At 42.6% G+C, this 22,036-nt stretch overlaps 1 protein-coding gene and 2 non-coding genes across 3 annotated transcripts; 1 reads left to right on the plus strand and 2 right to left on the minus strand.

The window, feature by feature from the left end:
- Window positions 1-4,873: 4,873 nt before the first annotated feature.
- Window positions 4,874-4,980, plus strand: LOC112085605. Its single transcript, XR_002898906.1, has one exon. It is a non-coding gene; the product is annotated as a small nucleolar RNA R71 (small nucleolar RNA).
- Window positions 4,981-9,601: 4,621 nt separating this feature from the next.
- LOC112085533 lies at window positions 9,602-9,708 on the minus strand. Its single transcript, XR_002898837.1, has one exon. It is a non-coding gene; the product is annotated as a small nucleolar RNA R71 (small nucleolar RNA).
- A 4,388-nt stretch (window positions 9,709-14,096) lies between these two features.
- On the minus strand, window positions 14,097-14,888 carry LOC112085469. Its single transcript, XM_024154685.1, has one exon. The coding sequence runs from the start codon at window positions 14,886-14,888 to the stop codon at window positions 14,097-14,099; it is 792 nt and encodes a 263-aa protein (XP_024010453.1).
- Window positions 14,889-22,036: the final 7,148 nt, after the last annotated feature.

Raw genomic sequence — 22,036 nt, forward strand, 5'->3', positions numbered from 1 at the left:
TAGGTGTGTAGATTAGGGTGCTTAGATGTTTGATTTGTGATGTTTAGGGTCGAGATTATCATTTCATTTCCTTAGTTAGCTGCTCCTAATGCCAGATTTCCTTGGGAAAGTGAAATCTGGGTTCATAGGCATTTCATGCACCAAAAGTGTTTGATGAAATGCCTGAATGAAAGCTAACTAAGGGTTTATGCATTAATTCCATGGGAATGTTTGTTAATTGCATAAATGACATATTAGAACTGTTGCTTAATGCTCATTAGTTCATATTTCACAAATGGGAATTTGGTTTGAAAGTATATTAGTGTAGAGATTAATGCCTTCATGAGAGGATTAGTCTAGATTAGAGTTCTAAGTTGAAATATTTGAGATCATGTGATTGCTTGCTATGTCTTTCTGTGTAAGATTCAGTCTTCTTGGTTGAGAGATTGTTTGGTCATTTATTAGGCTTGATGCATTATGCTTGTTGATTGCTTGATTATATCTAATGGTTGTTAGACTTGATTAAGTGATTAGCAAAGGGATTATTGTCATGAGAATGAATTAATTTGATTAAGAAGCCTAGACTAAAGAGTAGTAAGTGTTGCATTATGTTCTTAGCATCATGAATTGATATCTAAAGCACCCTAATCAATGATCACATCTATAGGTTTAGCTTTTATCATTTGCTTATTTACCATCATCTTGTTTTGTTTGCTTGCTTAGTTCATTAATCATAGCTTGTTTGTTTCTTGTTTTATGCTTTCTTGTTGCTGGTTTCACCAAACTCATCTTTTATTCAGCTTGACTTAAGAACTTGTCTTATAAACTAGTGCCTAACTACCACACATATGGATTGACACCCCTTATACTACTTTGACAAGGGGATTTCTAACCCATCTAAGACTTGAAAACTCTTAGTTATCACTTCACACCTTGAGACTACATCCTGAGCGTCTTTGAACATGGTCGGCCACCAGAAACCGCTTTGTAAGACCTTGGTGACCGTCTTGAATGCACCTAAGTGACCACCATAAGTCGAACCGTGGCATTCTTGTAGCACTGGATAGATCTCCTCCTCGGCCAAGCATCGTCTATAGAGATGATCCTTGTTAAGCACGTATAGATACGGCTCATCCCAATGGTATCTCATCACGTCTCTAAAGAACTTCTTCCTCTGATAAGTATCAAGATCAGGTGGCTCTAAACCGCATGACAAGTAGTTCACCAGATCTGCGAACCATGGGAGGCTTCTCTCTTTGATCGTGTTGGCTTCCTCCACTTCTAAGTAAGACCGGACCAGCATGAGATGTTCCTAGGGTAAAGCATCATGTATGGGGACTTGTTCATCAATCCTCAGCCTTGAGAGATGGTCTGTGGCCCCGTTCCCAATACCCTTTTTTATCAAGCACCTCCATATCAAATTCTTGAAGTAGCAAGACCCATCTTAGAAGCCTCGGCTTAGCATCCTTCTTAGACATCAGATACCTCAAAGCCGCGTGATCTGTATAGACTGTGACCTTTGATCCCACTAGATAACTCCTGAATTTATCAAATGCATAAACAATGGCAAGCATTTCCTTCTCGGTGGTGGCATACTTTTCTTGAGCTGAATCCAAGGTGCGGCTTGTGTAATAGATCACATAAAGCTTCTTGTCTTTCTTTTGCCCCAGGACAGCCCCCATGGCATAGTCAGATGCATCTGTCATCACTTCGAATGGTAAAGACCAATCGGGGGCTTGTACTATCGGTGCACTGATCAAAGCTTCCTTGATTCTCTTAAACGCTTCCTCACACTCTTCATCAAAGATAAACTCCACTTCTTTGCACAATAGCCTTGTCAAGGGTCGAGCTATCTTGGAGAAATCTTTAATGAATCTTCTATAGAACCCTGCGTGGCCAAGGAAGCTTCTTATTCCTTTTACTGACTTCGGAGCTTGTAGGTTCACCTTAACCTCGATCTTAGCCTTGTCTACCTCTGTGCCTTTCTCTGATACCTTGTGCCCCAAGACAATCCCTTCTTGGACCATGAAATGGCATTTCTCCCAGTTCAAGACGAGCCTGTGTTCCTCACATCGCTTAAGAACCTGAGATAGATTAGCAAGACAATCGGAGAAAGAAGAGCCGTATACGGAAAAATCATCCATAAACACCTCCACTTTCTCTTCAATTAGATCGGAGAAAATATGCATCATGCATCTTTGAAAAGTGGCCGGTGCATTACAAAGACCGAAAGGCATTCTCCTATAAGCATAAGTTCCATAAGGGCAAGTAAATGTTGTTTTCTCTTGATCTCGGGGATCTATAGGGATCTGAAAGAAACCCGAGTTCCCATCAAGAAAACAAAAATAAGGATGATTAGCTAGCCGTTCAAGCATTTGATCAATGAATGGTAAAGGAAAATGATCTTTTCTAGAAGCAGAATTCAATTTCCTATAGTCTATGCATATACGATGACCGGTTACGGTTCTTTGGGCTATAAGCTCATCCTTATCGTTTTTAACCACCGTGATCCCACCTTTCTTGGGCACAACGTGAACAGGAGATACCCACCGTGAGTCAGAGATTGGGTAAATTATCCCTGCCTCAAGTAGTTTGAGTATCTCCTTCTTAACCACCTCCTTAAGGTTCGGGTTAAGACGTCGTTGATGCTCAATAGAGGACATAGCTTCGTCCTCTAGGTGTATCCTTTGGGTGCATATGTCAGGAGAGATCCCTCTAATATCAGCCAAAGAATATCTTATGGCTCTCCTGAATTTTCTTATCTCACTAAGCAATGCACTCTCTTCATGTTTAAGCAAGCTATCGTTGATGATCACGGGATATGTGGAGTTTAGACCCAAGAAAGCGTACCTGAACCCTGTTGGTAGAGGCTTGAGCTCAACAGGGGGTGCATCAGCCTCCTTCCAATCGGCATCAAAGCTGCATTGGCCCGGAACAGCTTCCTCGGTCTTTTCTTCGTTTTCGCACGGTTTACCATCGACCTCGTCACAAGCTGTCGCGGCCATGATATCCCGAGGTGTCTCCTCAATACCCTTGGACCCCTCGCTGTCTATAGTGTCGAGGCCACTCTTCCTGAGCTCTAGAAACCTCGCCTCAGGTCCGAGCTCCTTCGGTTGGTCCAAAAGACGCTTGTACACCTCGCTTTCCTCGTTCAAATACCCGTGCTCGCTTTGTTCCCATGTCAAGACCACTTGTAACGGGTCTTCTGTGTTCAGCTCCTCTAGGAGCTCATCAGCTAGCTCCTCCATAACTTCCACATAGAAAACCTGACCTCCAATGGTCGGTTTCTTCATCATCTCCTTCACGTTGAACTTCATAGTCTCGGAACCGATGTGTAATTCAATCATACCCCCTCTCACGTCGATGATGGCTCCTGCGGTCGCTAAGAACGGTCGGCCAACGATAATGGGGTCTAATGGTTCCTCGTCCGTATCAAGAACTATGAAGTCCGTGGGGATTTCTACCTTTCTTGGCCACCGTGTAAGGCATTAAGCTCACAGAAGCTCCTAGATCACATAAGCAATTTGAGAACTTCAAGTGACCTAAGGCACACGGTAAAGTAAAGCTGCCCAGCTTTCTTGGTATAGATCTTCTTTGTATTATAGCACTGCACTCGTGGCTCAATATTACCATACCCTGGAGCTCCTTTGTTTTGTTGAGAATCGCGTCCTTTAGGAATTTTCCAAGCTGTGGTATAGCTAGGAAAGCGTCTATGAAGGGTAAGGTAAGTTGCGTGTTCTCCAAGTGTTTCTCAAAGACCGCCTTGGCTTTGTCTAAGATTTTCTTTTTGAAACGCCCTGGGAATGGTATCTTGGGCTGGTAAGGTGGTGGTGGAACGTAGGGCTTTTCAAGCTCAGGTGTCTTCTCCACCTCTTTTCCTTTGTCTTTGATCGGTTCCTTTTCTAAAACCTCTTCTTGTTGCGCATCATCTGAGGCTGCCTCCCCCTCGAGTTGCTCATTGGCCTCAATGAGCTTAGTCTTAGGCGTTGGAGCTTGTAATTCTTTACCACTCCTCAATGTGATGGTGTTCACATACTCCTTGGGATTAGGCTCCGGCTTACCTGGTAAAGCCGGTCCTCTCGACGATGTAGAGGCTTGGTTCTGCTTAAGCATTCTGATATCTTGTTGCATTGTTGCGTGCTGGCTCTCAACCCTCTGCTGACCCTGTAACAGTTGCTGTAGAATCCCACAGACGTCAGTTCCCATCTGATTCTGACCCGTTCCCTGAATTTGTTGCTGATTACCCATTTGCTGCGGGTTGAACCCTGGTGGAAACTTGTGTTGATGCGGTTGGCTGTTGAATGTGTTGCTTTGAGCCGCTTGATGCTGCTGATTGTAGCTCTGCTGTTGCCCGCTGAACTGTTGCTTGGGCTGAAAGTTGTTCTGAAATGGAGCTTTTGGAGCATAGCTTTGTTGTTGTTGTTGAGCAGGGTACACTTGGTCTTGAGGATTAGCTACATTTGGGTTTCGGTAAGAGAGGTTTGGGTTACTGCTGTAGTTGTTAAACCGCTGATACCTCTGCTGATTCCCTATGTAGTTCAGCTCCTCTTGAGTTAGACCATCTTCATTAACATTGTCAAAACTTGGCCCTTGCTCATCAAACTCGCCTACGAAGTGCATTGGCTTTTGTGTAGCCATTAAAACCTTGTCAAGCTTGCTCTGAAGCTCTCTGATGTCTTTCTTCATGCGCTGTTCATCACTAGATCCCTCTGAACGGTTTGCCCTGTCGAAATCTTTTCCATATGTGTCATTAGACATGGCGAGGTTCTCCACTAGTTCCATTGCCGCATTGATCTCTTTCCCAAGAAAATTTCCATTTGAAGCTGTATCGAGTTGGTTTCTGATCTTGGGGAGGGCACCTCGGTATAAAGTACTCAATAGGGATGCCTCTGAGAAGCCGTGGTGTGGGCATTGGTTTGTATAGCTCCAAAACCGTTCCCAAGCTTCACTAAAGCTCTCGTTGTTGTGTTGCGTGAAACTTTAGATTTGATTCCTGAGCTTGGCCGTGCGTGATGTGGAAAAAAACTTTGATAAGAACGCCAGCTTACACTGTTCCCACGTTTGTATAGAACCCCTCGGGAGGTTCTTTTCCCACTGGTGAGCTTTATCACCGAGGCTGAATGGGAACAGGCGTAGCTTGAAGCTATCCTCTGACACGCCATTAATCTTTGATAAGTCACAAACTCGATCAAACTGATCTAGATGCTCAAGAGGGTCCTCTCCGGGTAGACCGTGAAACTTGGTGTTCTGCACCATATTAAGCAGCGAAGCTTTAACTTCAAAGTTGTTGTTTTGCACAGGTGGTGCTTGAATCCCGGCTCTATATTGGTGCGCGTTAGCTCGGTCGTTTTCTCCAACAAAGACCGGAGGGGGTTGTCTCTGAGCTGGTGGCGGTGGTGGATGAACATGATGGCCTTGTTGCTCATTTCTATTCGCTTGTTGTTGATTTTGCTGAGCAAGCCTTTCATTTCTTTGAGCCTGTTGTTGGTTAACGTAGGCTTGTTGTTCTTTTCTTCCTGCCTGCGCCTGATTAGCCTGAGCCTGGTGCTCGGCATCTTGAGCTTGCTGCTCTATCCTTTGCTGTTCTGCCATTCCAAGCCTTTCAAAGTGCCGTTCTCTCTCGCGAGCTCGCCTCTCAATCCGGTTGATGTTATTGTCGTAGGGTAAAGGATTAGGCTTGATGCATTATGCTTGCTGATTGCTTGATTATATCTAATGGTTGTTAGACTTGATTAAGTGATTTGCAAAGGGATTATTGTCATGGGAATGAATTAATCTGATTAAGAAGCCTAGACTAAAGAGTAGCAAGTGTTGCATTATGTTCTTAGCATCATGATTCAATATCTAAAGCACCCTAATCAATGATCACATCTAGAGGTTTAGCTTTTATCAGTTGCTTAATCACCATCATCTTGTTTTGTTTGCTTGCTTAGTTCATTAATCATAGCTTGTTTGTTTCTTGTTTTATGCTTTCTTGTTGCTGGTTTCACAAAACTCATCTTTGATTACTTGACTTAAGAACCTATCACATAAACTAGTGCCTAACTACCACACATATGGATTGACACCCCTTATACTACTTTGACAAGGGGATTGATAACCCATCTAAGGCTTTAAAAACCTTAGTTATCACGAAGATGCAAGTGATCAATAATAAACAAGCAAATGATTTGGATGATGATAATATATGATAAAGACAGAAGCTTTATACAGGATACTTGACTCGGGTGCTTCCAAGCTAGACTAGTGAGTTAATGAATCAGATTTATCAAGCGGTTTCATTTAACATGAACTCAAAGTATGTTAATCTTCTCATGAAAGTATTAAACATCTAAACTGATCTTCTTTCATACCAAAATCCCTTTTGAGAAGCATGAATCAGTCAGCAATGAGATTCAGTTCAATATGTCATTTAAGAGAACAAACTATCACTCTCGCGATGAAAGACTCTTAAACCCTTAACCGAGTGGTTCAGACATTTCTACAAACACTTTTGATGCGAGATATGTCTCAGATCTGAACCTCAAGTGATGTGCTTAGATCCACCCTAGAGATCTCGTCGGTTAAAGAATGAAACATGCAAGACTAGACCCCTAAACCCACTAATCTATCATGAAAGCACCCTAATCTACCTATCTAAAGCTGCTTAAACGACTACTCACTGATCATAACGAGCTCACTAAGTCCTTTGCAAGACGTGTAGCTGGTCATGATAAGGAGTTTGATGCTGGATGATAAAAGAAATAAAGAAAGAACAAGATTCTGATGTAAAAACGAGATATCGTATTAGATTAATCAAGTTTCACCAAAGAGGCAAGTTCTTAAAGCTAAAAGATGATAAGAGACAAGATAACTAGGTTTTTGGTCCTAAAATGTATTTATAGCAAAGGGAAAGTGTCGCGGGTCAGCCCGGAACAAACCGGGTACTGAACCCTCTTCTTGGGTTGTTGGTTGAGAACCACGGTGTGTCGGAGAGTGAAGCCGAGGCCTTGATGCCGAGAGGTGCACGTGAGCAGAGATTGAAATGGGGATCTCGTGAAGAACACGTCAAGAACATGCATGAACCCTAGTCTTTGATCCATCTTCACGTGTGTGCACTTAAGTCGTCTTGTTCTTGATTCTGGGGTTGTGACAAGGGACCTCGCCATGTAATGCCGCGGGGCTTGGTAGTCAAGGGGTTCAGGAGAACAGAGCCCGGCATGCAACGTCGAGGCCATTACACCAAGGTGCACGTTCAACACTTAGTCGTTTCCAGCTTCGTTTCTTACGTGTGCATACCTTGATTCCAACATGGCGAGGGATCAGTACGAGGTATGGCCCAAAATGTTCTCCAGAGATGAGCCTTGACTTAAGCAATATCGAGGTGGCGATGTCGAGGCCTGAGAAAGTACTTAGCGCGTATCGAACTCCTTTGGGCTCATATCGACCAACTTGTCTTCCGGAAGCAGTAACTTTCAGCACACGACTCCAATTGCTTTGAGACACAGTTCCATAGTCAAGGTGACTCATTAAGATCGAACTTTGGTGAAGAAACCATCGGAGCTTGGGAAGTGGAAGGCTTCTTGGATTTCTCATCTTTGCACCGCACCGGAATCACCGGAAAGTACAGCTTTTAGACCGATGTGAACTCCGGAGACGGTATCTTACAAACCGCCGGTCCGAATTGGGTGACCTCAAGTGTTCCGGAAATATCTTTCGTAGATCTCAAACTTTGATGAAGACTTGGTAGACTGGTTCGGATCGGAAGGGTTCCGTCCCACGTAATCTTTGAAGCTCAGCTGATCGGCGTTCGGGTGCGCGCAAGACAGGTATGTCTTCCGGAGGCGATATCTTTCTACTCACTGGTCCGAATTGCATGATTCTAACTGTTCTGTAATCTTGGCTTGATTATCTCTAACTTTGATGAAGACCCCGTCAACTGATTCGGACTGAGAGGTTCCCCGGATATGCGGTCTTTGAAGCGCGCGGGTGAAAATAGATTTTGGTCGAGAAATGCTTCCCGCAGTAAGGAAAATGTCCGAGAATCATGTACCGCGGTAAGCTTTTTAGCCGGTAAATATTTCTCGCCTCGGCGTAAAACTTCTCCGAGGGAATTTTCATCCGATACTCCATTTTAGCCGATAATGACCGTTCGGTAAGGATTTTGACCGAGGTTCCCGTCCAGCCGGTACGAGTTTTGGCCGAGAAATTTCTCCAAGCGGTTTTCACCATTTTTGACCCTTTTCTTCACCATTCTCACTCCTGATCCTCCTCTTGAGCTCCAAATAGCTTCCAAAGCACCTGATAAAGACTTCAAAACATGCGAAACCCTTTGGGACCTAATGCAAGCCCTAAATCCTATTTTGATGCCTGAAGACTCAATTTACATGGAAAAACACATGATGAGGACTCTAAAATGCAGCCTAAATGATGCAAAATATAGACATATCAGTTGATTGGAATTTGAGATCATGTGATGCTTGCTTTATCTTTCTGTATAAGATTCAGTCTTTCTTAGCTCTTATTTTGATGCACAAAGAGGCTGTTTGGTCATGTTAGACTTGGAACCTTATGCTTGTTAATTGCTTATTCACTAATGGGAATTAGTCTTGATTAAGTAATTTGCAAAGAGATTTCTGTCATGAGAATGAATTAATCTGCTTTGGAAGTCTAGATTAAAGAATTGCAAGTGTTGCATTGTTTGCTTAGCATCATGAATTCACATTTAAAGCACCCTAATCAATGATCACATCTAGAGGTTTAGCTTTCTCTTTATTTGAATTTGAGTCTTTATTTTGTTTGTCTTGTTTGCTTGTTTGATTCTTAATTACTGCTTGTTCTTGTTTGCTTTATGTTTTTAGATCACCTTGTTACCAACTCATCTGCTTATTAGACTTGAATTAAAATAGCTCCTCATAGTTCTAGTGTCTAGAATCTCTCCATTTGGATATATACCTCAAGTGCTACAATGACATGAGTAGTTGAGGAATTGATCAAGGATTGAAAAATTCCTATTATCAATTTGACACCGTTGCCAATTGGAGATTCATTCTAGCATTAGGACTTTGGATCTTCTTGAGATCAAGTCATTTTATTTTGTTTTACTGATTACCTTTCAAGTGATGTCTTTGTTTTCAGGTGTATGAACACAAGAAGTCAAGCAATAAGACAAAGAGAAAGAGCTGAGCACATTGAGAGGTTGGGTATGGATCAAGGGCAACAGGCTCATGGTGGTAATGGAAACAACCAGGATCAGCAAGAGGGTCCAGTACCACGTCCAAGAACAGTTGTGGGAGCTGGTGATGAGGCCAATACTCAGGCTCAAAGACATGGGATTCAAGCTCTTACACCTGAAAACGATTTTGAGATCAAATCTGGCTTGATCAACATGGTGCAATCAAACAAGTTCTGTGGCTTACCATTAGAAGACCCATTAGATCACATTGACAACTTTGATAGAGTCTGTGATCTAACTAAGATGAATGGAGTGAGTGAAGACAGTTTCAAGTTGAGGCTATTCCCTTTTTCTCTAGGAGACAAAGCTCATCAGTGGGAAAAGTCTCTACCTCAAGGATCAGTCACAACATGGGAGCAATGCAAAAGAGCATTTCTAACCAAGTTCTTCTCTTCATCAAGAACAGCAAGGTTAAGAAATGAAATCTCAAGTTTTATTCAGAAGAACCATGAATCCTTTTGTGAGGCTTGGGAAAGATTTACAGGGTATACCATGCAATGCCCTCACCATGGATTCTCAGATGCTCAGCTGCTAAGTACCTTCTACAGAGGTGCTTTACCAAAGGTCAGACTACTCTTGGACACTGCTTCAAATGGTAATTTCATGACCAAGGAAGTAAGTGATGCCATGACCTTTGTGGAGAATGTAGCTCAAAGTGATGAGCTTTATGGAGAAGAGTTTGACAGGAATTCAAGAGGTGCTGTGTGTGCTGAAGAGGAAAGAACAAGGAAAGACATCTGGTCTCTCAATGAGAAGCTAGATAAATTTCTCCTAGCTTCTCATAAGCAGTCAACTTGATTAGAGATGTGAATCATGTGTTTCAAGACACATTTCAAGGGGAAGACATCACAGCTGAGGTAAACTTTGTAGGTGGACAACAAGGTTACCAAAAAGGCTTTACCTACTACAAGAATTACCCCACCCAGAACTTTCACTCTCACATCAATAACCAGCATGGTTTTGTCCCTCCCCAACAGCAAAGCCTCCTACAGAACTCAGGGAATAAGGATCAGGAAGTACATAACCTGCTCCAGCAAATCCTCCAAGGTCAAGCAAATGGTGCCATGGACTTCAACAAAAAAATGGCAGAGATTAACAACAAGGTGGATTGCACTTATTCTGATCTTCTAACTCAACTTTCAACCTTGGCTTCCAAAGTCAAGACTCTAGAGAACAACAAGGGCCACTGCAGTTCTCAAGCTCAAAGATCTTTACCAGGGACATCAGTTGCACATCAAACAGAATACTGAAATGTAATCCTCTCAAATGCTGAGAATCATGCTGCTGTCCAAGAAATTGAGGATCTTCTCCACGGCAATCTCTCAAGTGCAAAGTGTCTGACACAAGATGATGAGGACGCCTTCATAGAGGAGTTTGACTTCCTGTTCTGTGATCTCAATGAGGACATTGAGAAAGAAGGTGGGGAGGCAGCTTGTTTTGATATGAGAAAGAATGATTCTGAGATTACTAAAAGAAAGGATTAGAGAATGGTTCAAGGAAGGACATCTGATGGAGTCTCTAGCACTGGTTCAACAAGGATGAAACCCAAATCAATTCGCAAGCTAGGTAATCCAGGAAAGTTCTCCATCTCATGCTCTCTTGGAAGTTTGAAAGTGGACAATGCTTTATGGGATTCTGGATCAAGCATCAGTGTAATGTCTTTAGAATGGTGGAGAGACTAGGGATCAAGAGTCTTAAGCATCACCCCATGTCAATTACCTTTGGAGATTCATCCTCAAAGAAGCCATATGGAATCCTTGAAGACTACCCATTAAAGATTGGTGAATGCACAGTTCCAACTGATTTTGTAGTCATGAAGATGAAAAAGATCAAAGAGCTACCTCTTCTGCTTGGAACTCCATTTCTGAACACCACAGGAGCAAGGATGGACTTTGATACTCAAAGAGTGGTGCTTACTAAGGTAGATGATAAAGTATCTTTTCCCCTTAAACCTCCTTTTGCTGGGTTTTGTGGAGTTATATCTGATGATTCTGATGAGTTGAAACACTATGAGATGAAGTATGTGGGGAGTATTGGAACTATAGCAGAAGCTCAACCCCCTTGCATCTGTTAAGAAGAAGAAAGAATCCTTAGTAAGACCTGATTTTGAGTTTGAAAGGGATTTCTTTAGTGATGATGAAGCTTGCTTGGAATCTCTATCTCCCACACCAAGTGAGAAGGAGATCATCAGCAACAAAGGAAATGGTTCAGGGTCTCAAGACAAGAACCCAACAAGAACCAAACCATTCACTCTTGGGTCCTCTTCTCAAGTCTTAACTCTCACTCCTTGGAAGTTTGATGGTGGAGCTGTTGAATACAAAGTTAAAGGCAATGGAAGATCAAGACCATTTGCCAAAGTCAGAGCTATCCTCACACCAGAGTTCAAGGACAAGGGATCTGATGGTGTCAAAGAGCTAATGAACAAGGACCTCATGCTTGAATTCATGGACAAGACAAGGAGCATCAAAGCTCCTCTCCCTCACTAAGAAAAGAGTATGAAAAGTCAAACTTAGTGACTTAAAACAAAGTGCTCTTGGGAGACACCCCAAGCTTATCCTTGTACATAACTTTTTTTTTAATTTTTTTCTCTTCTTTTTCATGTTTTAGGATATTTTGATGGGTTTTGTGAAGTGTTTTCAGGTCTAAGGTAACTTAGGGATGCTGTGGTCCAATGAAAAAGTGAAAAGGAGTCTGAGAACAAGCTGAGGAAGGACTTAAGGAATGAAAACTGGTGAGCCGCCTGGTGTGCTACTTGGGTGTGCGAGTTGGACAAGGTCAGGTCCATCTAGCACACCTGTTCGCAAATCACACCTACATGGGTGTGCGAGTCAGTTCTCCCCTGATCCAAGTAGCACACCTGTTCGCAAATCACACCTAAATGAGTGTGCGAGTCAGTTCTCCCCTGATCCAAGTAGCACACAAATCACACCTACATGGGTGTGCGAGTCAGTTCTTCCCTGATCCAAGTAGCACACCTGTTCGCAAATCACACCTACATGGGTGTGCGGGTTGGTGTCTTCTAGGGCCATGTAGCAGCAACAAAGAAGGCTAGAACTTTCAAGAAGCTTTATGTGCGACTTGGGTGTGCGAGATAGGAAGGAGAGCAGCCCATGTCGCACAACTGCAGAACACCAAGCTTTATGTGCGACTTGGGTGTGCGAGTTGGTCCAAGACAAGTCCAAGCCGCACAAGGGAGTTCAGGCCAAGCCAAACCCATCTCCAGTGATGTCTGGCTTCATCTGGAGCAGATACTCACTCCCCTTTTGCATAAGAACCACACCAGGTATCACTCCAAACACTTGTAAATGAGCATTTAGCATTTTTCTTTATCTTTTGCATTTCATGTTTGATTTTTCCTCTTTCTCATGCTTTTATAACACAAGGGACTGTGTTATTTAAGTGTGGGGGAGAGGCTTTGTGTTTACTAATCATGTTTTCTATGTTCTTATTTTCTCTTTTGCCTTTTTGAGTCTCATTTGATCATGCATAGCATTTAGTGCATATAAAAAAAAACCAAAAATTGAAATATTTGAAAATTTTAACACAAAAAAAATGTTCATGTAGCTGCATTCACATTTTAGGATTGAGTCTAGCTTGCATTATATAGGTTGCATCTTGCTGGGAGTAATGATAGTTTTCTCTTGAGAGTACATCACTTTAAGAATTTGGACCAAATATGCTTGTAAATTGATTTTTGTGCTTGCAAAGCTTGAAATGATCTGAATCTGAGAAGCAAGTTTGAATTGAACTCAACTCTAATAAGTGAAAACCTTGAACTTGACTTGAAACTATCATTTGGTACATTGTTTGAATAAGCTAGAATCCTGTTTTTACCATCCTCTTCCTTAGCTCAAATAGCTGAATCTGCATAATAGATCAGTTTTCTCACCCTGAACCCATCCTTCTTTCAAGCCAATTGTTTGTGTGTGATTGAGAGGCCACCTTGGACCAAACTTAGCAGAAAGTGTTAGGTTTAGGGCGACAAGGGCAAGTCTCATTGAGTGGTAAGTTCCATCATCAAGGAACTGAGAGATTTGGCGAGAACTAAGTGTGGGGGAATACTTGTTGGTGAGTGGAAAAAGGAGAGATGAGTGGAAACAAAAGGAAAGTGGTGAGAACTAGGGGATAGAAAAAGAAAAGAAATCAGTCTTGGAAGTTTTGAGTCAAAGAAAGTGGACTCTAGTGTTTTGGAAAGAAAGAGTCTAGCCTCTAAGTGAAAGAAAAAAAAAGAAGCCAAAGAGCTCAAATGTTCTAAAAAAAGAAAGAAAAAGAGGCTAGAGGTTACAAAAGAAAGTGAAAAAGAGCTGTGCAAAGTTTGAACTCCAAGACTTGTGTATGAAAAGGAAAAGAGAATCCCCTAGTGAGAGAAGAATGAGTTTGAAAAGTAAGCACGTGAGGAAATTTTGAGGTGGGATGAGTCCTTGCCCTTGTATGCATAGGTTGCCTTTTACCTTTAGCATTCTGCCAAAGTTTGGTCATTCATAAAGAGATCCTTTTTCTGCATTGAACCCACTCAGGCATTGATGAGATCATTTTAGTCTCATAACCTCACCCTAGCCAAACTCTGTTTGTTTAAACAATGCATCATTTGATCCACTTGGTAAAAATCTTAATGAATGTTAAAGAGTTGAGGAATAGGAGAACTTGGGGAGATTACTGTTGAGTTGAAAACCAAAGTATGGTTTTTCATTGCATATTGAGCATGAACTTGAATTCTCTTAGTGGTCACTTCTTTTTTTTTTTTTTTTTTTTGAATGAATGTTAAATTTTTATTCAACCCAAAAAAAAATGGACTGTTTTACATCTGGATGATGCGGCTTTTTTAAGAGGCCAATACAAAAACAATTTCAAACAAGAAAATAGCGATCTTCAGTTAACAGAGGTTTTCATCGTCTTGGCTAGTTCATGAGTTTGCTTGAGAAATAAACCACATCTGCATTCCATCTTCATAGCGGCTATTCCCTAGCTTCCTGATGGAGTTGAATCGATTTCGCATCACCTTATCGATATGCTTGGCCAGATGTGCCATCGTGCTGGCTGGTGCTCCGTGGCGTCGGCTGTTTCTTTCCCGCCACGTTACGTAGATTGTGAGTTGGAACACATAACGAAGTATGAAGGTCCTCATCTTGTTATTGCCCAGATCAGAGATGAAAGACACTATATCAGTCCACTGTTTGGAGAAGTTGCGCTCCATGATGCCTGCAGCAACCTTAGCCCATAAATTCCCCGTGAATGAACACTCAAAAAATAAGTGTCGTCTGGTTTCCATCGGTTCCGCGCAGAAGACGCACTTAGTAGCTATGTTCTGGTTCCATGCACTCATACGGTCACCCGTGCTCAGGCGGTTATGGAGTGCAAGCCATGTAATGAACGCGAACTTTGGAGTGTGGTACTTGAACCAAACACCTTTGGTCCATGGTAACTCTGGTGAGGAAGTTCTGAGATGATCTCTCGTAGCTTTTGTACTGAAAAATCTTTTGTAGTTATCACCCTTTGATCTCCAAAAGAAAACGTCCTCCTTGTTAACTTGATAACTCTGCTTCACCTTAGCAAGCTCATTCTCAACCAGATTGTAAATTTCTTGTCTGTGACGTCGTCTTCGATGGTTAAGAATAGCTTCCTCCACTGTTGAAGCAGCACTGATTCCCATGTCGATAATTCCTCTAGCACCAACAAGATTCAGCAATCCCCTCATTGATGACCATGAATTGTACCAGAACGACAAAGAGCGACCATTACCAACCAACAAAGAGCCTTGTTTCGACATTTAAGCATCTGTTTCCAGGCCCAGGAACCTCGAACAGAACCAGTGTCAGGTATTGACCAGATTGATGCATCACGCAAATGATTATGTCGAGACCAGCGAACCCATAGAGACGACTTTGCAGTGAGCAGTCTCCAAATTGCTTCAGACCACAAACCTCATTTGCTAACCGCAAATTTTTGAGTCCTAAGCCCCCCTCCTCCTTCGGTTTACATACATCTGACCATGCTATTTTCGCCTTGTGTGTTTCTAACGCAGGCCCTGACCAAAGGAAAGCAGAGCAGATAATCTCAAGCTCATCAATGCATTTGTTCGGCAACCTAAATGCAGCCATCCAGAAATTTATGAGACTTGATATGACCGAGGATAAGAGCTGCAGGCGACCTGCAAATGATAAAAACCTTGTCATCCATGAACTTATTCTCCTTCGTATCTTCTCTATCAGAGTAGAGTAATCAAGAGAAGTCATCTTCTTTGTCAATAAAGGCAAGCCTAAATATCTGACTGGGAGTTCACCAAATTCAAAGGAGAATCTCTGAGATATTCTCTGTTTCCCTTCATCCGATACACCTGCAAGATATGCCGTAGATTTTTCCAAACTAATTTTTAGACCAGACATTGATGCAAACTCATCGAATACTCCTACTATACCCTCCAGCGATCGCAGAGTTCCATCGGAGAAGACCATCAAGTCATCCGCAAAACAGAGATGAGTCAAGATAATTCGAGAGCACTTCGGATGAAATCCAAATTTCCTCTGCAAAGCAGCCCTGTCCAACATCTTTGAAAGCACATTTATGCAGATTACAAACAGGTAAGGGGACAAAGAACAACCTTGACGCAAGCCTCTAGAACTACCAAAATACCCTCCTAACTCCCCATTCACTTGGACTGAGAAAGAGGCTGTACTGATGCACAATCTGATCCAATGTATGAACTCAGAAGGGATGTGCATAGCTTCTAAAGTGTTTAATAGAAACTCCCAGTGAACTGAATCAAATGCCTTCGAAATGTCTATCTTTAGCGCACATCTTGGTGAAATATTTGCTTTATGATAATCTGAGACAAGCTCTGTAGCAAGCAAGAGATTCTCTATGAGTAGTCTGTCCTGAACGAAGGCTGACTGGTTCATCGAGATACAGTTAGGCAGTATCACTTTCAACCTGTTGGCTATGATCTTTGAAATTAGCTTGTATAAGACGTTACAACAGGCGATGGGTCTATAATCCTTCATCTGCTTCACCCCATCACGTTTTGGAATAAGGGCCAATATTGTAGAGTTAACCCCCTTAGGCAGAAAACCTTTCTTAAAGAAAGATTGGATGCTTATTACCAAATCACTACCAATAGTTGGCCACGCTGCCTTGAAGAATTCTACAGTGTACCCATCAGGTCCAGGTGACTTATTTGTGGCCATAGAGAAAAGCACATCCTTTATCTCCTTTTCCGATACCTCTTTAATCAGATTCTGCCTCTCCTCTGATGTGCATTGATAGCCCAGAAGCTCCTGTAATTCGCTTACACTAGTAGGTCTTAGGTCTCCTGAAGATTGGTTGAGGAAAGCATTAAAATGATTTACTGCCTCTTCCTTGATACTCTCTCGCCCGTGTATGAGCACTCCATCGCTCCTTTCCAATTCTCTGATACCATTCTGTGCCACCCTGGCTGTAACTGCACGATGAAAAACCTTAGTATTCTGATCACCTACTAGCATCCATGTCAGTTTTGCTTTCTGTTTCATGTAAGCTTCCTCTACATGTACCAATTGCTCCCATCGATCATAGCTTTCTTTTTCCTCTTGCTGCAGAGCTTCACAAGGATTATGCAAACTCTGTTCTTGTGTTCGACACAGGTGTCCGAACTCATCCTTTACCCGAACTGATATATTGCTTAAGGTAGACCGAGAGAGAGCCCTCATTTGAGGTTTTAGAGTCTTCAACTTCTTAGTAAATCTATACATGGCTGAGGTCGAATGGAAAAGAGGCGCTGTGTCAGACCAGAAATCTTCCAAAGTCGAGTGGAACTGAGGTAGCGTAGCGATGACGTTTGAGAACTTAAAAGGTCTCCTTGGTTTCGGAACATCCTCATCGTTGACATAAAACCTGCAACGCAGGTGGTCGGAGCACCCTCCAGCCTCGAAAACACAGTAGGAGTCCGGGTGCGAGCTCATCCAATTGTCATTTACAAGCAGCCGATCCAGCTTCTTACAAATTAAGCCCTCTGTTCGCTTATTACACCATGTGAACCTGGGTCCATAGAATCTCATATCGCTCAGTTCCCCATCTCTGACCACTGATTGAAAATCCCTCATTCCATGAAGAGCAGGAGCAGTTATGGTAGGTGACGAATGATCCTCCATCTCCATCATCTCGTTGAAATCACCCATGATTACCCATTTCATTCTCCCATAAACCGGGGAAGCATGAATACTACGCAGATCATCCCAAAGAAGTCGCCTCTCATCTACTCATCATCCATTCCTTGAGTCTTTATCAGAACTGTGATCATCTGGTGACTCTTAAAAACCGGTGTTATTCTGACTGTTGGATCCCATACCAACCATATTCTTCCCAAGGTGCTATGTTCATAGTTGTCCATGAAGAACCAACCCGGGAACACTTTAGATACAATCTCCGCAGCTCTGCTTTCTTTAACTCTAGTTTCCAATATTGCACCGAATACAAAGTCATTTTCTCTGCACCAACCTCTGACTATATCATGTTTTTTCTTCTTGTTGAAACCCCTAATATTCCAGAAAAAACATGTCATTTAATGATGGTTTCTTCGGGTTTTAGACTTCTTTTTGTTTTTCTTTCCTGAGCTGTTCCCCGAGGGAGAGGAATTGAGCGCAGGTTTAACAATAGCACTTTTTTGAGTCATTTTCAATGCTCTTGGTAAAGGGATTCTTCCGCCTGTCACCTGTGATAAACCCTCCGACTCCTTAGATGGAGCAGATTTCGTTGCAGAACCTGAATCCAATTTATTGCCTGGCTCTTCATCTCTTTCATCAAGCTCTTGAACAACCTCTATGCCCTGCTCCTCCTCATTTGAGAGTGAATCAAAAACTGATTTTGAGACACACACCGAATCTTCTTCTACTAGACTACGACGAACAGAGTTTCGAGCAGGGGACTTTACTGGCTCCCAGCCTGAATCCTCTTCCTGACCTTTTCCACTGTTTCTAGGGGTGGTAACCACCCTCTTCATATTCTGTTGTTGCCCCTCCTTCTCCAGCCCATCCTCACGACTTTGCTCAATCATTTGCGTATCACGTTTCGCGCTCTTCAGAGAAACCGGCGAAACCCGCACAGCAGAGCATTCACCTCCGATAGGCTTATCTTTGCTTGCAGCAGAAGATATAGGCATTGAAGGTGTGCCCCGTTGCTTTTGTAGAATCACCATATCCCCAGGCTGAATTCTACACTCCTTTGTCTCATGTCCCCATTTAGCACACGACATGCATCTAGGAGGTAGCCAGGGGAATTCATAGTAAACCACCGTGTCCACTCCCATAGAAGACTTGAAATTGAAACTCTCCGGCAGCTTTTTGTCATATCAACTTCGACAAAAAGTTTAGCTTCCTCAAAATCTCTTGCCCACAAAGTGTCAGTGTGGAGCTTTTTTGGCTCTCCCTAGGCACTTGTTAGAAAACTAAGCCCTTTCCAAGAAAACATAGAGCGTGGGACATTCCGGACTACCACCCACATCGGTATTATGGTCAGTTCAGGCTGAGCCTCTTCCACCACTGGACTCCATTTAGAGACAATCATTGGATTATTTCTAATACTCCACATGCCTCTGCGTAAAACTCTATTCCTCATCTCTGCATCTGGGATTTTGAACTTTACCGTGGATTCATCGACAGCCAAAACATCTACTTTAACCGTCTTTGCACCCACATTCCAGATTCTGTTTACCGTCATGTGTATATAACCCACATGAGGAGCTTTTGCATTCACAAACTTCCCGATAATACAATCCTCCCATAAAGGCGGAGAGTTTTCGAAAATACTGTCAGGGACATGGATAGTCTCCACCCCATTCTCCTCCTTCACCTCCACGTCATACCTCTGCAAACCCGCCTTTTTTGAAACCACAGATACCCAAGACTTCTCCTTCACGGCAACTCCCAGGGAATCCAAGCTCCTGATCTCCACCGGCTGCGAAGCTTTCTCACCATCGCGCATCGTGATTGAGTTCCCTCCTTCTCACCACCTTTCTCCAATCGCATCTCCTCATCACCTTGCTCGACGACCTTTGGCGGTGATGTACCTAGGTCCAAACCCTTTGATGCCGCAACCACTTCCAAATCCTCCTCTGACTGCACCATCGTCTGCCTCTCCTCCAGAGACGGGGGAACACCTGTTCCGGCGCCGTCATGATAGCCGGAACCATACCGGCGGCGTGAAACCCTTACCCCAAAACCCTAGCTTCTGGATCGCCTTTTCTGTCGCCTCCTGCTGACGTGGACCAATTCGATATACTTGTTTAAATTCCTTAGTGGTCACTTCTCTCAAAGGAAACATTAACTCCCATGCATTCAACCTCTCTCTCTCATTTGTTCTTGTTTTCTTGAGGACAAGCAAAGGACATGTGTGGGGGAGTTGATATACTCATATTTTTTCATGTTTAGGATTGCATTTTTGTCCAAATATTGAGTCTCATGAATACATTTAGGTAGTTTTACATATATTTGTCTTTGCTTTTGTCTTTAGTTAGGAATTGCATTAGTTCCTAGAGAGTTTTGCACTTTTGGAGTGTTTACAGGTCATTTGGAGCTAATTGGGAGCAATTGGGACAAAAGCCATGGAGAGACCATCACCTTATGTGCATCAGACTCGGACAAGTGTTCTGGAGCCGACGATCCCTCAACCTGATCACCTGAGAAGGAGGACTTTCACCAGGCTTCAGCCTCCAGAGTCTTCATAAAGAATCAAGAACGTCGAGTCTAGTTTCCAGAACACTTTAGATCGTCCTATTTGCAGTTTGGAGCTGAAAGTTACGGCGATAAGAAGCAGTACATGTCTCGGAGCGGATAAAGGACCAAAGCAACGCGCATCAAAGAACCGGTGGAACAGAGCCCTTTCCGACGTCATCTGAACCCAAACCCTTGACGAAGGTTGGAGATGATCGAGTCACGGTCAACTGGAAACAAGTTGAGACTTTAGAGATGAGTGTAAGGAGACTCTGAGCAAGGTAGAGACTTCCAGAATCAAATTTGAGTAAGTCCACAATGCTGTGCGAGATAGGCCTGCGAGTTGGACATGAAGTGGAACCATGTAACACATGTGTTCGCAAATTACACCGACTTGGGCATGCGACTTGGGAAAGGAAGTGACCATCTCGCACATATACATTTTGGAGTGTGCGATCTGTTCTTGCGAGTGGGGAAGGAGCTGAACTGAGCCGCACAGAACATGCAAGATGAAGTGCTAGATGGATGTGCGGCTGAGAAAGGACTTGACCATCTAGGAGTCTTGAGCTCCTTTTGTGCGAGATGGGTGTGCGGCACAGCCATGGACGTGACCATCTCGCACACCAGCCACCAGACCCAACTGAGCCGGGTCAGTACCCAGTTTGTCCTGGGCTGACCCGGTCAAAGACCCTTAGTATAAATAGTTTTTTGGGAGAAAAACCCTAAATCTTATCTTCTCTCTTAGTTTCTCTCTTGTTTTCTTTCCTTTTCAGTGTAAAAACGAGTTTGATCAAGAGATATCTAGCAGATTTAATCCTCTTAAAGCTGTTTCTTATCATTTCTTCATCTCATCTTAACTTCTAATCATGATCAACATCACCTCTTGCAAAGGAAATGGTGTGTTCATCATGATTAGTGAGTAGTCTTCTAAGTTTCTAGGTGTGTAGATTAGGGTGCTTTGATGTTTGATTTATGATGTTTAGGTTCTAGATTCTCATTTCCTTTCCTTAGTTAGCTGCTCTTAATGCTAGATCTCTCATTATAAGCTTGATCTAGAACTTAGGCATTTCTCCACCCACAAGGTGTTTGATGAAATGCCTGAATGAGCTAACTTAAGGGTTTATGTTTTAAATGCCATGGGAATGTTTGTTTAAAGCATAAATGACATATTAGAACTGTTTATTAATGCATATTGATCATCATTACCACTAATGAGAGTTAATTAGGTTAGAATGTTGATTAATATAGTGATCATTGTCTTGGGAAAGAAATGGTCTTGCTTTGAGTTCTAAGTTGATTGGAATTTGAGATCATGTGATGCTTGCTTTATCTTTCTGTATAAGATTCAGTCTTTCTTAGCTCTTATTTTGATGCACAAAGAGGCTGTTTGGTCATGTTAGACTTGGAACCTTATGCTTGTTAATTGCTTATTCACTAATGGGAATTAGTCTTGATTAAGTAATTTGCAAAGAGATTACTGTCATGAGAATGAATTAACCTGCTTTGGCAGTCTAGATTAAAGAATTGCAAGTGTTGCATTGTTTGCTTAGCATCATGAATTCACATTTAAAGCACCCTAATCAATTATCACATCTAGAGGTTTAGCTTTATCTTTATTTGAATTTGAGTCTTTATTTTGTTTGTCTTGTTTGCTTGTTTGATTCTTAATTACTGCTTGTTCTTGTTTGCTTTATGTTTTTAGATCACCTTGTTACCAACTCATCTACTTATTAGACTTGAATTAAGATAGCTCCTCATAGTTCTCGTGTCTAGAATCTCTCCATTTGGATTGATACCTCAAGTGCTACAATGACATGAGTAGTTGAGGAATTGATCAAGGATTGAAAAATTCCTACTATCAAGGCCTCAATGTCGAGGCATGAAAATCTGGGTAAAACCTCAAGAACACATGCATGCCTCGTGTTGATCCTTCTCGAGACTTATATGTTGAGGTATTGTTGTTCTTGCTCAGAACGTGTGAAGAGGAGATGCCTCGGGGTCAAGTAAGTCGAGGCTGAAGGTCGAGGTTCTGCACCATTCCATTTTGCATTGGCCTCGAGCTCAAAACTTGTTGAGGCCTCACCTCGAGGTTTTGCATGATTTCTTTCAGATGTTGCATTGGGTTCCCTTGTGAGCTGAGGCCTCCATGTCGAGGCTAGAAATG

The sequence above is a fragment of the Eutrema salsugineum genome, unplaced genomic scaffold, assembly GCF_000478725.1.
Source record: "Eutrema salsugineum unplaced genomic scaffold, Eutsalg1_0 scaffold_3, whole genome shotgun sequence".
Taxonomy (NCBI): domain Eukaryota; kingdom Viridiplantae; phylum Streptophyta; class Magnoliopsida; order Brassicales; family Brassicaceae; genus Eutrema; species Eutrema salsugineum.

What these genes read in the sequence shown, in the direction of transcription:
- LOC112085469 (XM_024154685.1), bottom strand. Translation starts at nt 14,888, where the DNA reads ATGAGGGGATTGCTGAATCTTGTTGGTGCTAGAGGAATTATCGACATG.